At 41.9% G+C, this 22,114-nt stretch overlaps 2 protein-coding genes across 2 annotated transcripts; one reads left to right on the forward strand and one right to left on the reverse strand.

Moving 5' to 3' along the window:
* Window positions 1-1,154: 1,154 nt before the first annotated feature.
* On the reverse strand, window positions 1,155-12,975 carry LIPA (lipase A, lysosomal acid type). Its single transcript, XM_084210567.1, has 9 exons — window positions 12,709-12,975; window positions 11,173-11,293; window positions 7,989-8,187; window positions 7,578-7,687; window positions 6,819-6,955; window positions 5,263-5,409; window positions 4,877-4,948; window positions 3,775-3,846; window positions 1,155-3,014 (listed from the first exon to the last, which is right to left on the reverse strand). Exons 1-9 carry the CDS (start codon window positions 12,811-12,813, stop codon window positions 2,775-2,777), a joined length of 1,203 nt encoding a protein of 400 aa, XP_084066693.1. The 5' UTR covers window positions 12,814-12,975; the 3' UTR covers window positions 1,155-2,774.
* Window positions 12,976-16,384: 3,409 nt separating this feature from the next.
* Window positions 16,385-20,437, forward strand: IFIT5 (interferon induced protein with tetratricopeptide repeats 5). The gene is made up of 2 exons (XM_084209937.1): window positions 16,385-16,462; window positions 18,463-20,437. Exons 1-2 carry the CDS (start codon window positions 16,458-16,460, stop codon window positions 19,889-19,891), a joined length of 1,434 nt encoding a protein of 477 aa, XP_084066063.1. The 5' UTR covers window positions 16,385-16,457; the 3' UTR covers window positions 19,892-20,437.
* The last annotated feature ends 1,677 nt before the right edge of the window (window positions 20,438-22,114 follow it).

Consider the following 22,114-nt stretch of genomic DNA (forward strand, 5'->3'; position numbering starts at 1 on the left):
ATGCCTGATTGTTGTACATCTCTCAGTCAGAGCCCTGGACCATGCATTCTCTTCAGGTCTGTGAGTCGGAGACCCGTCAGCTGAACAGGGACTACTTTCTTTTGCCTTTCTAGCAGTCACTAGATGCTGAGACCAAGCCAGCAGAAAGTGTCCCATGCCCTCTGTTATGCCAGTGCACTTTTATACTGTCCCAAGCTGATGTTCAGCCAACCTTCAACAGCACATACATACCTATAACACAGAGGTCCATAGAACAGGCACTCAGTATTTCAGATCTGCTTAGAAAAACATACTATCCATCACTGAACTCTTAATTTCTGACAAGTGATTCTAAACAGACCAAGCTTCTCACTCGTCTCCTCCATCTTTAGGGTGTCTTATTTTGCACAGTTCTTCCCACTGACACCTCTCCAAGTTTCTGTCACACAGGGTCTGCAACTTCAGTGAGTGAGGGAGAACTAAAGCAGCTCACCATTTCCATAACTATCCTTACTCCAGTGAAGCAGAGAAGCTTCATAATGGCTTTTGTGTAAAGCTTCCAGTATTCTGGCTTTACTTCCAGGCACACAGGGTGTTCACCAGCTGACAAAGGTGGCCACACATGGGATTTAATACACTCTACTGTCTCGACTGCACAATTACAGTATTCAGAATGTACAGAAAGGTACAGCCTGAGCACATTTATTATTGAAGGTGACAAAGGTCAAAAGCTGGTTCATGTGTACTGTGGCAAAGATTAGCTTCCTGCCTTACTATGTGATTAAATGCCATTTATGAGATTACCAGACAGTCTGTTAAGCAATCCAATTACCCAAGGTTTAAGAATATGATACAAGAAGCTTTCCACCACGTCAGTGGTTTAAAAGAAGCCTCACCTGAAGGCTTAGAAAATGACTCTGTCTTGTAATTATTTACAATTATTGCCTTACTTAAAAGCCTCTGAGAAGTCCACCTAAATAAGAATGGCCTTTTAAGCTTGGGAAAAGCTTCTTGCAGGGAAAGAGTAAAATGGAAGTTTACTTAGCTATTTTACTTTTTTTCTGTACTTGTTCTATGGATTAATAGTTGTGAAAAATAGATTTGGCTTTCTGAATTGTCCCAAAGATTCCCATGCATTCATGAAACAGGACGTGAAACACCAGACCACTCCAAACTCCAAGCAGGTCTCATGTTTATTGAAATAGCTCATGGTTAATAAACATGATGCACATGGCTCTTGCCATACCACATACCCTCACAACTGTTAAATTAGCCACCCTGGATTCCTACAGAAGCTTCCTTTCAGCACAGCAAAGTAAAGCACATCTGGCTGTGCTTTACAAAAGACCAGTCTCACAAATCAATGAACCGTTTTGTCCCTAAACAACACCTGAGAATTCCCTGAGTCTGAATTAGGAATTAAAAAAAAAAATACCCAAAGAAACAAGTCCTAATTTACAACCTGTGTCTATTTCTGCAATTTTTTTTTTTTTTTAATTTTTTTTTTACAAAATAAGTTTGTCTCAAATTAAAATGCATTATTTCCTATGACATGTAGAAAGGCTCTTTATCCTGTTGGGATTACTGAAGAAATCTGAGTTGAATCCAACTATGGCACAGAAATTATCTCTGAACTGAGGCAACTGACTCTGGAGATTGTTCATTTGGCACAGAACTTTGATGCATCTCAGAGAAACCAAAGTCCTCTGCAGAGTCAATGGAAAGAGCTCCAAAGTCAGCCCCCTGAAGCAGATGTGAATCCTCTTCCCCATTAAATGGGTCTTAGCCCAGTTTGAAGTAGACAAATCAAGCTGCTGTTAATACTGTCAGGCTTCTCCAGGCTGTTATTTAGTTCCTGATCACAATTGTGGGGAGCACCCTGTAAGTGGTTAGGAAGTAAACAAATCTTCAATGCAGCAGATGATTAAAGGGAAACGTCCAGCTCAAGCTGCAGAATTAATGCTTTGGCTCTTCTCTCACCAGCAGAAGACTGGGGGAGCTTGTTTGCTAGTTAGTGGTCAGTGCAAAACACAAGCATGTTACATCACTCTCCTTGAAAGCCACAACCTACTGACAAAGTTGACTGAAAGTGGTTTTGTTTGAACATTACTCTTGTTCCAGGAATCTGTCAGGGCAAACTGCGACCTCTATCCACAGCTGGTATGTGAAACACTAAAGGCTTCAGGGATACCATCAAAGCAAGAAAATGCAGCAATGAATCAGTCCCAAAATTGGAGATTTCAACTGACAGTGGTTTCTCTGGCTTCACCACAGTTCTTCTGGGCAATATTGAAAAGGGAAATTTGATTTTATGTGATTGGCTAAAATAATATCACAGGAAAAAGTTACTAAGTGCTTTGTAAAGTGCCAGCACCAAATAGGTCACTGCAGTACAAGAAGTACTTCTCAAAGGTACTTAAAAATGGCCACATACTGAGAAATGGCTGTGTTTTATGCACAGTGGAACACTTATTGTAAGTGTCAAGCACCTGAGGTGCTGAACGGACTAACTTGTCTAATTTGTCTTTCAGACAGGTGACTACATTTATGTGCACATGACATACTCTTGTGCTAGATCCTACTGCTGTGTTTTGAGTACCATGCCACTGTGTGCAAAATAAGCAAAATACTGTGAGGAGAGAGAAATAATACTGAGAAAAAACAAGCATATATTAATCCAATTTAGTAGTCATTGCTGGCATTTTAAAAATGCATCATCCTAAGCAATGTAGCACTATTGCCAGAAAAGTGTCTTTTCCAACAACTGACAAATTCCTGGTGAATCAATACCCATGTCAGTCTAGAGATAACTTCCTAATCATGCTAATTATTTCATTATACATGCGGTAAGGTGCATCAAGGCCCCAGATGAAATCCAAATGTTCCCACTCTGGAATGTTTTTGTGGTAAACCAAATTGGCGATCTGAGTGAGCAGCATAGCAACATCCTTTGGGTCTGCCAGCCAGTCCTGTCCACCAGTCCACACTGCAGTTGGTACAGTCATCTCTTTTATTTTGTAGAAAGGGGGAGTAGACTGAGGAGAGGGAAAGTGAAAACAAAGCATTAGCAAAAAAATCTTCAGTATGATCCTACACCACCAGTGTAACATACTAGCAACTGCAAGAATGTGACAGATACTCATTTTCTTAGACAGCTTGAGATGGAGTCCTGGCTCAAACAAAAATGTAACTGCAAGAGTCCTGCAATATTATAGCGTGTGCAGTAATAAAGATGTGTTTTGAGGAGTTTACAAAGACAGCAGGGTAGCAGGACCTCAGAGAATGTGAAAATGCATCCCATTCAAGGTATTTCAACTCTAACCTAAGGTCAGAAGTGACTACTACTCTGAAAGTATCATACTGCAGTATTTTGCAGTCACTAAGAGACAAGGGGCAAAATATTTTTGGCATTGTACACAGCAATTTAGAAACAAAAATGCATAGAGACTAAACAGACTGAAGATAAACAATACACATGAACTGACAGCCTGTGCCTTATGATGAGAAGTGCATGGGAATCTCATGATCTAGACTGGCAGGACTTCCCCTCAAGGGAGTGTGTGCCCCCACAGCTTCATATCCAAATGTGAGCCCCACACTGACTTAGGACTACCTCTGAGCTCTACAGTCCCAGCTGGTTTCTGTTTTTGTTCTTTTGGAAAAAGCAGATCTCCAGTTGGGTTACTGGATAACACCAACAGCTCTTTAGCATGCAGCATAAATACAGCACCCAGAGAAGTGCCCAAGGACTATTTTCTGTGACACTCTAGAATTATAGATGTAAAAGATGTCTACCTGGTTATAGTGAGCCATATTTGCAGCTTTGCTTCCCCAGTCATAAGCTTTGAGCTCCCCAGTCCTCACAGCCTAGAAATAAAAAAACACACAAAGAACTACAACACTACTACCAGAAGAGCTAAAAAGTGTAGTCATCTGGAGAACTGGCAACCTACACAAGAAACAGTGCAATGCCAAATAATAACAAGGACAAGTGTCACTGCTTTGCCCAGCGTCACAGGAATGGAAAACATTAACATTCAATACCATTAGACTTTGTCCCTTAAGATTTCACACTCTCTAATAGCAATGGTAGAAAACATTAAGGAAAACAGCTTAATGTATCCAAAGCCAAGATGTGGCAGGTCCATGTTTACTTCTGAAATATTACCTTGATATCTAAATGTGTATGAATAAAGCAGGAAGCTTCCTTAGCAAGCCTATTCTGCATAATTTACCATCTACTATTTTTTCAGAAACAAGTTTATATAACAGGGATCTGGAAAAAAAAAATCTTCACACATTTTTTTCTGAGCCAACTCTTGACCAGCTGTGTACAGTAGAACACATTGCCTCTGATGAGGTGACCAAATCCCCCTACGAGAGCACAGGTAGCACTGATTCCATGGGAAATGTCTCACTTGTCAGCCTGCTGACCAAGCTTCAGGCACAACAGCATCACAGGCCTGAAACTTTGCATTAAGACAAACATCAAAATATACTAACAAAATATAAAATGAAGCCAAACAGACTAGAACAGAAAACCTGCTGCTTTTCACTGGCTAAAAATACAACCTGTAATCAAAACAGGTTTTGTTAAAAAAGGGAAACAAATACTCGTTACAGCATCTCTTTGAGGCAAGTTATTCTACAGTACTTTTTGTTGGTTGAGGTACTTCCAGTTACAATATTTTCAAAGAAATAGGGAAGAGGGGTGAACCACCATAAATCCTTGAAAGCAGCTGCAGTGAACAGCTGCCATTCTAACTTTTGGCAGCTCCAAATTTCCCTTGGGCTAGGCTGCACATATATTTTGGCATTTTATTTCACATATATCAGACACATCCATATTCTACAAACAAACCAGAGTCATGGGCACTTTAGATTCTGGAAGGCCTACCTGGCTCCAGTGGATCATGTTTTGTACAGATGTTCCCGCAGGGCAGTGTGTTGAATACACATCCACTCGGCTCTGCAACAAGATCATTAACATGGTTTACTCCTCCTCACAAGGCATCAGTTCTAACCATTTTTGCTTCCTGAACAACTAACAAACTATTCCATTCCACCTAAAATTGTTATAAACAAAAGTTAACTGGAGCCATTCATACACATGAGATAAGAAGTTAAAACATTTGGGGGATTAATTGCATTGAACAACAGAACTCTCAAGCTGAATTTTAAACCTAATAATGGTATTCCTTAAGAATTTTTTTGTATATTCAGTGAATACTGTATTAAGAATTCACAATAACTTATCTATTAAAGAAAGCCACTAGAACACACCATATTCAAGTTTCTCTCATTAAAACCACATAGAAGAAAGAACAGGTTGCCACAAAGGTCATCGAGTATTCTGTGGGTGCAAACATGGGTAGCAAGCCACTTCAGCAAGAAATTCTGAGGGAGGAATTGTTTCTTTCCAAACATGTCCTACAAAATAACAAACACACAAGACAAACATGTAATTGCACAGAGTGACCTTTTTTCAGTTTTTATACTACAACACTCTTGAGGTAATTATTTGCATTTCCACTGGTGACAGGTGCGTCACATGAAAATCATTGATCTCCTTATCAGCGTTGACATGGTTAGTGCTTCTGCAACAAATGGTGCAGTGCATTAACCCCGCAAAGAGTACATGGGAACTGGGAAAATCTTGCAAGAATTTCAAACCTAACCTCAAATTCAATAATTTACAGTTATATTGTACAGCTTTTTGTCATCAGATTGTTTAAGGCTAAACTATGTTAAGCTCTGCCTGCTAATTTTAAATGGCTTTGTACTTCCAACTTCCTCCCTTCAAACCATGAGAGAAAAACAAGTTGCATGAGATGCAGTGACCTCTTCCTCTTGATGGGTATTTTTAAATTGTTCAAGGATTTTAAAATGTCCCACTGCAAACTTCCTTAAAAGTGACACAGTTCTTTAAAGATATGACTGACCCACGGGTTTGTCAGTGTCAGGTTCTCCCTGCACTCCAGTTTTTTGCAAGTCACGGTGAGAATCAAATTCCTCAGCACAACATGAACATCTGCACAAGGCACTGATCAGCTGCTAGTCTCATTAGACAAAGTCCATTATGCAAGGAACAGGAGATCACAATGATTAGTGCTGCTTTTATGTTAACTGCCTTAGAGCAAGGAACTAGTACTACAGACAGACTTTAAATCAGTACAAGCTGGATCAGAAGGGGGCTTATGTCACAGAACAAACAGCTCTGTGTGGGAATCTCCATGGGTGGTGGAAAGAAAAGTGATGGTTAAAAATGACACACAGCAGGGTGTTCACAATGTCTGACTTCAGGCACTTACTGCAGCCTGCCTCATTCCCCTTGATGTTTATGGGGAAGAGGTAAACTCCTCCAGAGGATGATTCACAGCATCTAAATAAAGCTGTTGCTCTTAATCACCCTCTAAAGGATCCTCTTCCAATACTAAATGGTTGATTGTGAAACAAATCTGTTAAAGTTCATGGACAATTCATGAACTGTATTCTGTATACAGATACTATACAACTCTTCTAAAACATAGTGACTAGTTAATCATATGATATTCCTAGCTTAAATTCTAGAAACCTGTAAATGGAAAAGCTATTTTATTCCTCCTATTAAGCTGTAACTGTAAAATACTACTTTAAACTGATGCAAACTGTCTCACTAGACAGTAATAAAGCTACAGAAGACACTGCTGACTTCAATAGCATAATTATGGTAAAATTGACCCAGAATCCTTATCATATGTTACTCTCTAATCCAGCTATTAACATTCTTTCCTATGCTTTATTCAGATAGAAAAGGGCATACCTCATTTGGCTTGAAACATTTACACTCAAATACAAACCTTGAGCAGCACATCAGGAAACAATCCCAATTTTACCAGAGGGCTAGTGGCAAACTTGACAGTAGCTACTGGTGCCAAGGCAAAGAACATTTTGATTTTCTTAGCCAGCTGTGGCAAAGTTGAAAAGGCAACAAAAGCTGTAAATAATATAAGAACAATTAACAAATCTCAGTGACACAAGTTAGATAAGAATTTTACCTGGTAGAAATTCTACAAAAATCTATGAGAAAGCATGCAAAAGTATTTTTAGATTAATAGTTTAACTATATTGCAGTACCTAGGATTAGATTAAATAATGTAAATTAACCTAGTTACTACAAAGCCTGAATTAAATGCAGTAATTCAGAAGACTTGCCTTCTTCCAGAAAGCAATTTAATGCTTACTAACCCTTCTTCTACATGAAGGTCTAAAGCACATCAGCCAGGCCTTACATGCAGCAAAATATTCTGGAAATGGGAATTTTTATTCTCTGTGTCTGATGAGTCTAATTTTATTATGTAAAATTCATTGAATTTTTTTTAATAGAAGCTGTACTGCCAGCTACTTGTGACTTCAATTTATTAGTCCAACAGCTTTCCACTTTTAAATAAACACTGAAAGATCATGGCTTTTCATTTTCATGCTAATATTCCAAAAAGCCACTAAAAACCAAAAGCAGTAGTTTTCAGGTGCCCAAGTTTTTATTCACTAGAACACATATGTGGGACTTGATACCATTTCAAACATAATATATCTAATAAATGCATCTCTCCACATACCCATTGTGGTGCCCTGTGAATGGCCAATGTAAAATACTTGTTCCTGGCCAGTTTTCTTCAAAATAAAGTCCACTGAGGCTGGAATGTCATATTTAGCCATTTCATCAAAGCTACAAAGCAAAGACAGAAAGTCAGTTGTGTAAGAAATCAGTGAGGAACAGCTGCACAGAGCTTTCCTGCACAGATCTGTTGTGTGGACATAAAGAAAAGCTTTTGGATGAAACAGAACTCTGATGATCGAATTTTCAGTTTTCTACTGACCACCTAGGAGTTTCAGCACACCAAACTGATCTCAAAACTCCCCTTTACTGTCCCTCATCTGGCTACATGGTTACATGTGTGACACCTCATATAACCAGAAAAAAATACCCTGACAGTTCACAATGTGACTGGATAGCAAAACAAGGATACCTGAAAACCCAGAATTCTTCCTGCTTCACCGTGAAGTGTGTGTGTTTCCTGGACCAGGTGTTCCCTCTGCTGTTTCCCAGCCACACATCATAGCCAGCATCTGCCAGCATAAAGCCAAGGCTGTTGTAATCCAAGTTTGTGATCCAGTTGCTGGCATCTGCAAGCAAACCATGCTGCAGAAACACAGCAGGCCTTGGACCTGAAAAAGAAAGTATTTTTGATAGATACCTGCTTGTTAGGAATTGCATACTCAAGAATAATTCAAGTGAGCTATTGAAAGTCTGGTTTAGGTTTGCACTTGAGTATTTAAACCACTTGATTTAATCTACTAAGAACAGAAATTTGTGTAATGGTCATAGTGCCAGAAATCACATGCTTTTTCACCAAAAGCTATTTTTTATCATTAAGAGTTTTAAACTAGCAACTTCTTAGTTTCATAACTAAGACGGCAAACAGCAGACAAATGTGCAATAAATAAACATGAGAAAAGCAGGAGCTACAAGAAAAATATAGGTAGCCCTTACAACTGTTTCAAGCTCCCAGACTCAGAAAAGTGGCCCAAACACAGTGGCAGTTTTAATACTTATAAACTTTGCCCTGCCCCCACACGTGGGGAAGGCATTCCCATGTATATGCTACTGAGGTCTTTGTTTTCCAGTCAAAGCAGTGCAAACTACTGTGCTGAGCTGTGGAAATCTCTGCAACTGGTACTGGTATTATCTCTGTGCAACACCCTTCCATCACCAAAGCTCTGGCAGAACCTGAAGAGCAGTTCAATAGCCAACAAAGGAATCTGTGTTTCAGAGGACTTTCTCCCCTTAACTAGTTATAAGAACCACAGTTAAGACCCAGGCAGAATTTAAGAAGACTCTCTTGACTTGCCCATCCTGGAAAGGGAAATGGCACCTCTATGTGGAATACAGATTTAAAAATTGAAAGTTCCTGCTTCTACACAAGGAAAATCAATTAACATCTAATCCCTTAGGAGAAAAAAGGCCTTCAAAAACTACAAAGACCTGTCTCTGGTTCTCACAGTAGCACAGGTGTTTTGGCTTTTACTTCTGCTCTGAAAACTGCAAATGGATAACATGACAACCAGCTCAATGCCAGAGATTACTCAGGAATTTACCTCCTCCAGTGACACATCACTCTGCCATGATACAGATTCACACAGTACTTCCTCCATTGATAATTTAGACTTGGATCTTTCAGCAGAAACAGACAAATCATAACTTCCAGTCACCTATATCATCCATCACAGGTCAGGTCCATAAATATTTGCTGCAAGTTTCATATTCTATATTAACAATACTCTCCTTTTCTGGAAATCTTTATACTTGTGGCAAGGAACCTTTTGAGTTCCTGCTTTTCCCACTTTGTTAAAAAGCCCACATGGCAAGCATGTCCAGGCAAGCACAGCAAGTGTCCAGCAGCGCCCAACTGGTGACAGTACAGTTCAACATAACTGCTTACTCTGCTGCACTAATACTTTATTGTCTTATAAACAGGACTGTCAAGCCTCACATTGAATTTGTTTTCAGTAATCTTCCACCTCCCATTGGCACCTTCTTCCCTTTTACTAAACTCAGATCGACCAACTTCTGAATTTTTGAAGAACAGGCTCTCCTCAAGCTGCTATTGCTTGTTTCATAACATTGGAAGGGGAAAAACTGTTTAACTGCCTTAATGCTTTAATTCTGCTCTCATATTAACCTCCAATGTCTGCCAGTTCCTTTTTCACTTTACCAAGCAGTCACCAGATCTCCATGTGAACTGCACAATCATATGACAAACTGACTTGGATAATAATAATGACTTTCTATCACCTGTGATCCTAAAAACCCCAGAGGGGAAATAAAAAGGTGGGTCCTTAAACTATGCTCTCTGCATAGAACATTTTGTCCTCTTCACTACAGACCCAAGAAGCTGAAGACAGATTTCCTTCCACACCCTTCTTACCCATGTTATGCAGTTGTTGTAGGGTTTTTTACTAGTAAAACAAAAAATCCTTGATGTTTTGCTTTTCGGTTCTCTGTACATTTCCCTTTTTTTTTCCCCTGAAGAATGGTGGGCTTTGTTCCAAAACATCACGTGATACATAATTCCAAGGAATTCTATTCACATTATGCAGGTATTGCAAAAGGAAAATACGGCATATATATGCTGTCAGCAGTAACACATCATTGGTATCTTTCTGAGGAAAGATACCAAGTCTATAAAAACTTAAGATCAACATGAACTTTGAAATCTTCATTCTCCCAGAAGCTCATACTTCCACAAATGTGGTCAGTAATCCTTGTTTTCTCAAATTAAAGCACTCTGCAAAACATGAACTTGGGGTCGAGGGCGTGGCAAGGGGTATGTAAAAAATTCCCAGAAGTCAGGAAACTTCTGTTTACTTATATCATCAATGAAAGATTCAACAAAATCAGCAGGTATAAAGGCAGCCTTTCTCCTTGGGCATCTCTGAAATAAAATACAATGACACCTGCCAGTTTTGATGGGGCTCCTCCATGCACTGATCTTTACACATTCCTTGTGAAAGACAACAGACAGTGCAAACATCCTAACTCCTACAAAACCAACAGATAAGCTCAGGAAGGCTGTTGCTTGGCCTTTGACAGGGGAGAGGGTTTTTCCACAGGTCTCGTTCACACCCAAGGCTATAGGACAATCATAAATTTCTTTTGAGAGCTTCATGTTTTTTCCTGTAATCCTAGGATTTTTTCAGTCCAAAGTATTCTGAGGCAATCCTTAGAACATGTAACTTCGATGCAAATGGGCTGCTGTTATATGAATGGCTGTAGGAGCTTTTACAAGGCATAGTGGCAAAACTGATAAATTCAGCCACTGCACAGACATTGTTAATTCCATACACAGTGTATGAGGACAGCAAGTCAAAAGGTGTGTGTCTCTCTTGTTCACATCTGTCTCATTTTTAAAGCATTCTATCATTCAGTCCTCACAAAAGCCTTTGCCCACATAGCTTCCTTGTAATTTTGAGCTTACATTACCACTATTCTCTCTGTCCCCCACCTCCTCACCTGTACAACCCCTCCATCTCCTCCACGGTCTAAACCACAGTAGTCCTTAATCTTCTTCTGGATTGTTAGAGAAACAAAAGTTTGATAATGCAAAGACTGTGCTTTCATCTTTTCTTTTTCCAAACAAACATAAATCTTACCTTCACTTCCTTCACGGCCTTTTCTTCCATAAGGTATCCTGTTAATGGAAAGAATATATCCATCTTCTGTTGTCACTTCATATTCCTCACTAGGGTATCCTCTGAAGGTAATAATTTCACTCTGAGGAGAGAAAAGAAACAATCTTGGAACCAGACTGCTAGGCTCCTCAGTCCACTAACACATGCAAAGTACTCTGGGTTTCTTCTAAAGACAGGAATGTGTAATTAAAGGGTCTGGTAGGAATATGCCATCTGCCTATCAGGCAGATTCTCTTAATAAGACATCCCAGAACAGACTCAGGAACTAGCCAGACTGAATCCCAGGAATCTGCGAGGATTCCCTCAACTGTCCCAACCACATGGAGCTTACAGTGAGAAAGAAGATGTAGTGTTGAAAAGGAGATTATGGTAACAGGGCAAAACACCAAGAGTCAGATCTGTCAGACAAAAATTGAAAACTGTCTGCTCTCAAGAAAACAAGTAACATACAAGTGAAGACAGAAGAGAGTCACTGGCACCACTGCAGCATACACAAGGAGAGAAGGATGTGCCATTTCTTACCTTTCTCCCCAAAACTTATGCCCAGTGCAGAGTTTTTAAGTGACTTTGATGTCAAAGCAAACAGGAAAATAATAATAAAAATCTTCACACCTGTTAAATGCTACGGTTTCATTATTAGGTTTAACTTCTCATCTCTTGTCTTGAGCTTTATGTTATTTTATTTTGATGCAGCACTACTAGGGCAATGAACTTGCTGTCATTGGTTTTATGACACAAACCATGCCTTGAGAAAATCTAAGAAATGCAAGACATGATCAGAGTTCTTCTCTTAGACTGTTGGGCAAGGAAGAGAAGAAGAATTTAATTAAGCATGCTATTTCTTTTAAATCTTAAATATATGTCTTTAATTATTCACAGTGACATTAAGATTCCAAAATTATTTTAAGGCTGTTATTCCAATGCTATTAGTCTTAGACGAAATTATTATTTTCAGTCCTTTAAACTCTATTTACATGAAGCAAGCATGTAAATATTCTATTCTTATATGCCGTAAGCATTTCTATCTTGGAGCATCTTCTCACACTGTGAAAACTGGCACAGTTTAGAGAGGTCAGAAGAAAGAGCAACTAATACCGGCTACCAACAGGAAATATTTCAGGAGTTAGCTACTGCAGCAGAAGGAGAACAAAGTTAAGAGAATAAATCCCAAATGGGAGAAAAGCAGTCGTGGGTAGGAACCCAGGAGCATGGTGCCGCGCTCCACGAACTTCGGCTTTTATAGCAGTTCCGAAAGACAGTCGTAAAGACGCGAAAAAATGTGAGAGAAAGAACACATATAGGCAACAGCGGAGCAAGAGGACCTGGAAGGAGGAGCAGAGAAAGAGGACGGGTAACCCTCGGGTGCGAGCGGCTGCAGCAGCGGGCCGGCCGCTGGCAGGTGGCTGAAGGCGCCGGGGCTGTCCCCGCGCTGCCCAGCCTGCCCTGCCCCGCCGCAGACAGGGCTGGGGCACTCCTGGCCGCGGCCGCGCCACTCACGATGTTCATGTTGGTTTCGGGGTCCACATTCCTCCTGCCTGCGGCGAACGCGCCCGAGCCGCCGATGCTCTGCAGCAGGAAAGCAGCGAGCACCAGGCCCCGCATCCTCGTCCTACGAGAAGGAGCCGGGACACGGCGGCCAAGCAGAACGCGGCGCTACAACGGCCACGAGCGGGCCCGGGCGAGGCTTTTGTGCCGCCCCTCGGTGACAGGGGCGGGAGCGGCGGCGCGGCCGGGCCGGGCCGGGCCGGGCGTGCCCCGCGGTCGCAGCGCGCAGGGAGCGGCGGGGGCGGCGCTGCCGGGCCGGGCCGGGCTCGGCCCACACGGCGCGGCCCTATCGGCGGTGCCGCCGCGGCGCGGCCTTGGGCGCCGGCCCGGCGTGATTCAGCGTTTCCGCAGCAATGCTGTGTGAATCCTCCCGCCCCCCGGGCTCCATTTCCAGAAGCCTCGCAGCCTCCAGAACGGCGCCCCTGAATTTGCTTCCCTGCCCGCTTCGTCTTCTGCATCTGCTCCGCCTCCGGAGCCTCCGGGCCCCGCACGGTGCCGCCCTGCCAGGCTCTGCGTTGTGCTCCGCAGCGGGCTCCGTGCACAGAGCGGCAGCGGCGGTGCCGCCCCGGCCGCCCGGCGCTCCCCGTGCCGGAGCGGCATCCCCGGCGTGCCCCGGGGCCGGACACCTGCGCCTCGGCACCGGCCGTCCTTCAGGGGCCCGACAGCAGCCACGGCTGCTCCCACACACACATCACCGTCCGTCAGCTTCGAGCATTGTCTGAACGCATCCAGCCTGATACAGATGGGCTTCCATGCGTGCAGGGTCACCATCACGGCTTCCTGCAAACCCGTGTCATCTTCATGCTCTGCGGCAACTGATTTGCCGGCACTGCATTGCACAGCTGTAATTTCCCGGAGAAGCGTGTCTGTGGTCAGGGGATGTGTGACCGGGCTTGCGAAAACTTGGACCGAATTCAATCCTTTAAAATAAATATTCTGTTACTCTGCCCATTACTGTGGAGTAATATCCATAGAATAATACAGAAAGCTGATACTAAATAGTCAGTGATAGAGCAAGAGGGTGCCCAGAACAGAAACGTTTGTTTATTTAGAAAGCATTAAGATTTTAATTGAAAAATCATAGAAGTTTTCATAGCCTCCCTGTGTTTTGATATGTGGATATGCCACTAGATACAGAGATACTATATGATCCTTTGCATTCCTGGCTGTCATTTCTTAAAACTGTTTGATTTTAAAGAACTTGGGTGGCAGTTATTGCTCAGTGATTCACTTGAGTTTTTTGTCAAATTAATTAGAGGTTACTCTTCCCTTCTAAGGGAAAACCCAAATTATAAAATGCCACAATTGCTGCTGTCAAACATAGTAATTATATGCTAACCTAGGCTAAATGGGAACCAGTATAAAATAGGGTATGTAAAGAGACCCTGTATTTAACTATACAATGGTATAGCTAGTTTACATTATTTTTAAAAAAGGAAAACTACATTTCAGACAACTGCCTGAAAGAATTTCAGGGGGAATTGTTTGTCAGGATGTATCCATTTCAGCTCCAAGGAAATATCCAGATATGAATTTTCTCTCATAAAATGTGTAGATATGTTTGAAGACATTTCTTATTCTTCTGTATGTACCACCAAAGACTTTTTATTAAATACAAATGCATTTGTTGTTCCCAGCCCATTTCCGGACATGTTTTCCAGGAAGCTTCTGCATTTGCTGCTATGCAGTGCAGCTCTTCCTGAGAGCAGTCAGCTCAGCTACAGCTTGCTCTGAAGTGAAAGCAGCAGAGCTGTAGAAAGATTTCTGAGTTTTCCTCTGCAGTGCCCAGCAAGTTACAGAGATGGCTGTAGAAAGGCTTTGCATAACTGTTCTCTTACATGTTCTGATTTAAGCACTTTCCTGCATGTACTTTATTTAATAAGCATTTGTGTCAAACCATAGCATGTCAATGCAACTAAATTAGTAAAACAGAAGGAAACCAGGGCAAAGTTCTTTATTTCAGAAGGAAGATACCTGCATTTTCCCACATGCACCAGGCAACGTACCAAGGAAAACAGCTGCCTGGGACAGAAGCAGAGACAAGAAACCCATAGATTCTTAGTAGCTTAGTAAAACATTAGTCTCCACATTTGGTTTTGGCATTGCAGTAACCTTTCAAACACTTTTTTCCCTGTAACTACCTACAACCTTTATTTTCCATAAAATACATGGATTTGTGTAGATACCCTTATCTTTTTCCATCTCAATCCACTGCATCTCTTCATCACCTATCAATATCTGATTGCTAGAATCTTTAATGCTACTCAGAGTAGTAGCTGCACTAACCTTTATCATGAGCTCTGAAACATCAGCTCCAACAGCCCCTCCACAGACACACACAAACACAAAAGCACACAAACAGACACTTAAGACACAAGGTGTGGGGGGGGAGGTTTGTGTGTTACTAAGGCTCTCCAAATTTTTGTAGAAACCAGAAGTTCTAATATGTAAGACTGGTTTGTTGGGTTTTTAAAAGAGGGAAAGAGTGGAGGAGGGAAAGGAGAGAAAAGAAGGGAAGAAGAAAATTAGAGAACAGTTACCAGATACTAACATCTCGGCCATCATGCTGAGGCTTGTGGTTTCTTCTTCCTCTCACCAGATCTAGTTTGAGTAATTTTTACAAGTTGGGTAAGAGACTTTTACACCTTTCTTTTTCTTCCCTGGTCTGCAGCTTCAGGTTACATCTGAATTTACTGTATATAGTGCCATTTATTTATGTTACAATCTATTTCTTGGTTCTCTTTGTTATTCCAAGTATAAAGAGCCAGGTCTGCATTTTTAATTTTTTTAAACTAAGCATCAATTGTTGTTTGTTCATAGATGTTCCAGTCCTCAGGCCATTCCCATCTCTGCTGCCATGCGTGTAGCCTGTAGCAGGCATTGCTCTTGCCAGCACCAGGCTGTAAGCTTTGCAGTGGCTTTGCATAGCCTGGGGACCAAGGCTTGCCAGGTCTGCTCAGTTTGACCTTGTCCTGACCTGTCTTCAGCTTTGTTTTGCTTGGCACACCTGTGACAGCAGTTTCTCAAACTGACTACTGCCTCTCTCTAATGTGATTTGTGAAAGGATAGTCGTGGGTTTATGTAGAGAGCAGCAACAAACTGTAGATGGGATACTTAGTACTCTTAGACAATGGCATAGTGCAGAAAAACACAGGCCTGGTACAGCAGCAGAGACCTCGTGGTGTGGAGGCACAGGATGGAAGAGTGCAGAGAGGGGAGGTAAGGGTTTGTTTGTGTGTGTGTGTGTTACATCGGTGACACAACACCAATAAAACAGGAGCCTAGAGCATGGCACAGAATTGCATTCAGCAGAGGCAGCAGGGCAAATGACCCTTGCCTAGCCTACGCAGGATAACCAGGTCAGCCCCCAATAGCCTGAAATATTCTCTTTATCATGGATGTCTCTGCCTTTGAACACAGTAAACGCTGGGAGCATTAGGAGCCGTTGCTACATTCTCCACAACACAAAGTAATGCATGGCACAGAGCCAGGTTGAGACAGCGCAGCTTAGCGACTCAGTTTCATTTCCTCAGCTGCAGACTATTACCCGGGGAAGAGCCAAGTTTCACTTTCATTTTCCCAGTAATTTCTTCACAGATCACATGGGGGCTGGACCAAATAAATGTAAGGCACAACAGCAGTGGGTAGCATTCTCTTAGCTTTGGGGCTGTCTGAAGAGAAGCGAGCAAAGAAGGAAAACCATGAGGTAAGAAAGCAATCTAGTCTCTGAAAGATGCTTTTTTTCTCTATGCCACGGGAAAATAATGCTTATTATTTACATAAATGTAAGCAGTGAGAGACTTTGAGCATCTAAAAACAGAAAATATTTTACAGACTATTTAGAGAAGAACCAAAATAAAATAAGGATGCTCTTGAATGGTGTCATGTTACTGCTTCTGTAATGAGGTTATGTCTCTGTGAGTAGAACAGAAAGTCAGAAAAATTTTTTGCATGCAATGTGGGGATGAAATCCAGGCTGTAGTATGTGCAGGTGGTGCCCAGCCAAACAGGTATAATCTGTCTTTCAAACCCGTGTTTGTGATTCCTCCTTGATTTGCCTCATCATTTTGCACTTTCCACTCAGTGCATTTTTTATCCAAAAGATTTGATTTTGCAGTTGAGCAGTAGCACATGCTGTGCCCCACAGGCTCTCAGACCTGAGTTTCAGGAGGGACAGCAAGGAAGTGTTTCTAAGAAATGAAGATTTGACTGAGGAGCCTCAGTAATAGAATTGTGTGTCAGTCCTTTAATTAAGAGAAAGCACAGTGTAGACTAAAATGTCATCTCTGTATTGTAAAAATGTCCCCTTGATTGGGTGACAAAGGCCAGTTGGTGCATCCACACGGGGACATGGGTAGGCAATGGCAGCAGGGGAAACCCAAATAACACCCTGCCCTGCTGGCTCCCAGGCCCCATTTGGGAAGAAAAAGCTGTTGAATGATGGAGGGGGATTGTCCTGATTTTGTGTCTCATGCTTTGCCAGTGAGGAGGTGCACAAAAAAGCTGGAGAGACCACACCTGGGGCAGGTGATCTGAACTGGCCAAAGGGATATTCCACACCAGAGAACATCATGCCCAGTATATAAACTGAGGGTGTCACCTGGAAGGGGGCTGTTTGGGGTGCAGGGACAGAGTCGGGCATCAGACAGCAGGGAGTGATCAATTGTACTGTGCACAACTTGTTTTTCTTTGAGTTTTATTTTTTCCTTTTATCATAATTATTAATATTTACTTTTACTAATTTTATTTTGCTTCAGTTATTAAAAATTAATAAATTCTGATCTTAGCCTACAATTTTTACTTTTGATTCTCCTCCCTGTTCCACCAGTGGGGAACATGGGGAGATGAGTGATCAGCAGCATCATGCTTAGCTGCCAGCTGGGCTCAAACCACACCAGGGATACAGGAGGAGTATTAAGGACCAGTAGTATGTCACCAGGGTGTGGTTAATAAGGGTGTGTGAATGTGTGTGTCGAGGGATGAGGCACCTGGGGAGAGAGAGAAGCTCCCTGACCAGCCACTGGACATCCTGAGGCAGCATCTGAGGAGCCACAGCGTTAGTGAGTGTGTGCTTTGCACCAGCAAGTGGAATGGGGTTACATACTCATGGGCTGTACATCCAAGTGCCAGCAACTGGAGAGGCTGGGGAGAGCTGGGACCCAATTCCTGGATACATTAACCATATAATCAGCATAACCATGACATAAGAATGGTGCTATGATCTAACATACAAGGATTTAAAAATTTGCAGGAAATACAAAATTAAATTTATAATACAAATCATAACATGTACAAAGGTTTAGAAAACTGATTAAATCTCCTTATTTATAGTTTAAGGAAATGTTAAGTGATGACATCTTTTGGGTAGGCTTATGCAATTGTTCCCAGCACAGGAAGTATGTTCTTTAGACCCAGGGGTGTGCCAGCTTTACTACAGAGACCAGCCCTCTATTTTAGCATCCACAGCAACATCTGTTTCTGTGTAAGAGGTGCCATCCATCATACACTGGCAAGAAGAATTAATAAAATCACTATTCAACACTTTGGACCTAGGGCTCCCTAAAGCTTTGGCTTCTTTGAAGTATTGTGGACCAAGGGCACTAAGTGAGGTATTGCCTGCCTTTAAAGTACATCATGCCTGGCTTAAAAACAAGAATAGCAAAAAGTAAATGGGTTACAAACAACTTTTTCTTTGATTTCTTCTAGTACCATTTCCAAGGATTCCTTGAAGACTTCCCTGTCGCAGTTAGAATGTCATTTTACATGGAGTTTGCTGAAGGAGCATGTAAGTCTTGAGGCCCTAGAGGAAACAATACTTGATCATATCAAGTTTTTGGCACAATATGAGATTAGAGATTATAATTTACTCTCCTATGTAAATCACCTAAAGAATTCAAATGAGAAAGCCCTGAGAAGTCTTAAAAAAGCTGAAGAAGCTATTCAAAAACGTCATCCAGATGAAATTGACAGAAGAAGTCTTGTTACCTGGGGGAACTATGCCTGGATCTATTACCACATGCAGAGATATGAAGAAGCTCAAACCTATGTAAGCAAAGTGGAAAACAGCTGCAAAAAGCTTTCAAGTACTGCTCATGGGAAGATTCAGCTTCCAGAGATCTACGCTGAGCAAGGATGGGCATTATTGCGTTTCGGGAGGAATTACTTTGAGAGGGCGATGAACTGCTTTGAAAATGCTCTGAGGAGTGAGCCCAATAACTCAGATTTTAGTGCTGGCTATGCAACAGCAATGTATCGCTTGGAAGGGAACACTCAGAGGTATGGTGGAGAGATAAGGCCATGCCTCGAGGCCCTGAAGCGGGCAGTGGAACTGAATCCAGCGGACACTACCGTTGTGGCATTGCTCGCATTGGAGCTCCAGCGATTAAATCGAGCTAATGAAGGGGAGCGGTACATTGAAGAAGGACTCAGGAAAACCCCTGACTTTCCTGTTTTCCTGCGACATGCTGCTAATTTTTACAGAAAGAAAGGAGTACTGAACAAGGCGGTGGAGATTTTGCAGAAGGCCCTAGCACTGACGCCAAACTCTGTCGTTCTGCATCACCAACTAGGACTCTGCTACAGATCCAAGGTACTTAAGCTGAAAAAGATGAGATACCCACCTATAGAGGAAATGGAGAATCTCATCCAGCTTGCCATTTCTCATTTTAAAACAGTGATTGACAAAAAGCCAGTATTTTTTTCTGCCTATAGTGACCTAGCAGGCATATATGCAATAGACAAGAGGTATGAAGAAGCAGAAGAGATATATCAGAAAGTGCTTCAGAGAAGTGATCTAGCCTGTGATGAAAAACAAGAAATCTACTTCAATTATGGCCATTTTCAGCAATTTCACGTGAAATCAGAATCAATAGCCATTAAATATTACCTAGAATGTCTGAAACTGGAAATAGATTCCTATGCAAGAAAAAGGTCGAGTGAAGCTGTGGAGACATTATTGAAACAGAAAATTGAGAGTGGTTTAGGAGATGCCACTGCTATTGGTACACTTGGGCTCGTTCATAAACTAAATGGTAAGAAACGAGAAGCAATTGAATGCTATGAGGAAGCCATTGCTTTGGATCCCAGCAATGAAGAATATCTGAATGCATTAACTGAGCTACGACTTTCCATCTAAAGCTAAAGCTCACAAAAATCCTGTGTACCAAAAAATCCCCCAAACCAAGGAGGTTTCAATAGACTTTCAAAACTTTTTTTGTTGTTTTTCATTTGAAGGTAGACATTATGGCCAAATGGAATACAGGTGGCATCACTTTCTGCTCATAATGTAGAAACTGCAGACAACAATGGTTGATTTGTTCATTCACTAGCAGGGAGCATGCTTGGCTAACTATATAATATTAAAAATATATATTTTTAGCTAATGTAACATAGTCTTCAATGCTAACATGGATATAAATGTTGTATTTAAGTGATGGTTTGTAGAACACAGAACTTGTACACTGAAATCAGTTACCACCTTCTACTGAGAAAAAGATAAGGGAATCATATAGTAGTATTTTGTCTGTATACTTGAAGGGCATGCTTATACACAAATAGAATTTTTGAAGCTTTTATAAGTATTTTAAAAATATCTTTTGTAGAAGAAACTTTTGTTGAAGGCTTGTTCAGTTTATTACCTTGTATGCTGTTTAATTATGAAAAACACACACTGTTTAGCTAGTCCCCTGGAAAGCTTACAAAATGTGTATTATTGTTGTGAACTACTAAAGTCTGTTGAATCAATAAACTGTTGTTTTTGGGTATCTCTCTGATGACTGGCCTTCATGTTAGTAGATGAAGTAAAGTGAAATAGCCATTCCAAAAGGTAAGAAGGATTAAGTTTTGGTAAGCTATGAAAGGCTGAGGAGACAGCCCCATTTATTTTCCCTGACCTCTCAGCAAAAGTGGCTCCAGGGGCATTGCACAAAAGAATTAAACTGTGCGCAAAACAGCGTCTGTCTAGTTTACCCAAAGCACTCTATCAGGAACCACAACAGAAAACAGCTGGAGAGGAAGGAAGGACAGTCTTTGAGGTGACAAAGAGACGGCTATGGCCACGCTTGTCAAAAAAGTCAGGGATTGCAAACACACACAAGAAATGACCTGAACTGGACATGGAGGGGAGAGCACAACCAGAGCAGAGTTAGGTGAACACCACAGAGCAGGGCAGGGGAGCACAAGGGGGATGTGGAAAAAGAGGTGGGTGCCTGAAGCAGCGTACTTCAACAAGTCCCAGAGAGCAACCTGCACTTTCAGGGCCTGGAGCACACTTGCAAGAAAGCTAACGAAGAAAGGCAAGGGCCGGGTCTTTGTTTGGAGATCCAAAGGCTGTTTATTTCCCCCAAGAAGGTCCATGGACAGAGACAGAAGAGGGTGGAGGGTACAGGATTAAATATAGGGGGAAAGGGGTGGCTCTGAGGGCTGAGGACCAATGGGAACAGGGAAAAGTGGTGCAGGGGAGGGGCAGAAAACCAGGGGAACTAATGGGATAACAGGGATGGAACAACGCAGAGAGCAGCTGAAACTGGTGATATTAACATGTGCCTACAGACACCCGTGGAAGGGAGGGTTTTCTCACCCTAACTTCAGAGGGATATTTCTCCTAGCTTGTTTCTGCTCCTCCTAGATTAGAAGGCTCTTGCTTCAGTGGCAGAACTTTGAGCCTCCACAGGTGCCCATAGGGTCTACATAGTTGGAAGAAAGCACTGAAATGCCAAAAGTTTTCAGCTGTCCAACTAAATTTTCATATTGTTCGTAGTATCCTGTTCTAATTTCCCAGTAGTGTCTCTGTGTTTGATAGAGCATAGTACTTAGGGAAAACTAATGCTTTACTTCCAAAACACTTCTGAACTTTAGCCACTAGTGTAGCATGAAGCAAACTGGTGACAAAGCCCATAAAGAAGGATGTGCACTTTAGTTTCTAGCCATCTGGAGTATTCCTGCACCCACAATAGCACCCCTGCAAGCCATGAAGGAGTGCAAAACACCAATGCCAGATCACAAAATAACAATAAACCTCTTCCTTCTCAGCTCTTCTTCAGAGAATCTTTCATAACACGAGCAAAAGCAATCAAGCTTTTTCATAACATATTTCAGAGAATTGGTTATGAAATATTCTCTGAATCTTTCTAAGAACCAGCTGGAGCAAAATCCACCCTTGTTTCCCAGCCACCTGCCAGCTTCTCTCTTACATACAAAGGCAACCCTGCCTAGGGAAGGAGTGGTGAGGAGGGAGAAGAGAGGGACTGGGAGCAGTTCTGACAGACCACTCCTGAAAGCTGGCTGCAACAGCAGTGGGGGCAAAGCCAGGAACTGGTGACACGACATTGGTGTGCCCAGCTATGGGGACAAAAGGGTC

Source organism: Fringilla coelebs, assembly GCF_963513975.1.
Source record: "Fringilla coelebs genome assembly, chromosome: 8".
NCBI lineage: Eukaryota > Metazoa > Chordata > Aves > Passeriformes > Fringillidae > Fringilla > Fringilla coelebs.

What these genes read in the sequence shown, in the direction of transcription:
- LIPA (XM_084210567.1), bottom strand. Translation starts at nt 12,813, where the DNA reads ATGCGGGGCCTGGTGCTCGCTGCTTTCCTGCTGCAGAGCATCGGCGGC. An exon ending in ATGAGAGAAACTTGAATATG is followed by an intron (nt 4,949 to 5,262) that starts GTGTGTTCTAGT and finishes ATCTTGTTGCAG; the next exon opens with AGCCGAGTGGATGTGTATTC. An exon ending in ATATGGCTCACTATAACCAG is followed by an intron (nt 3,015 to 3,774) that starts GTAGACATCTTT and finishes CCCTCTCCTCAG; the next exon opens with TCTACTCCCCCTTTCTACAA.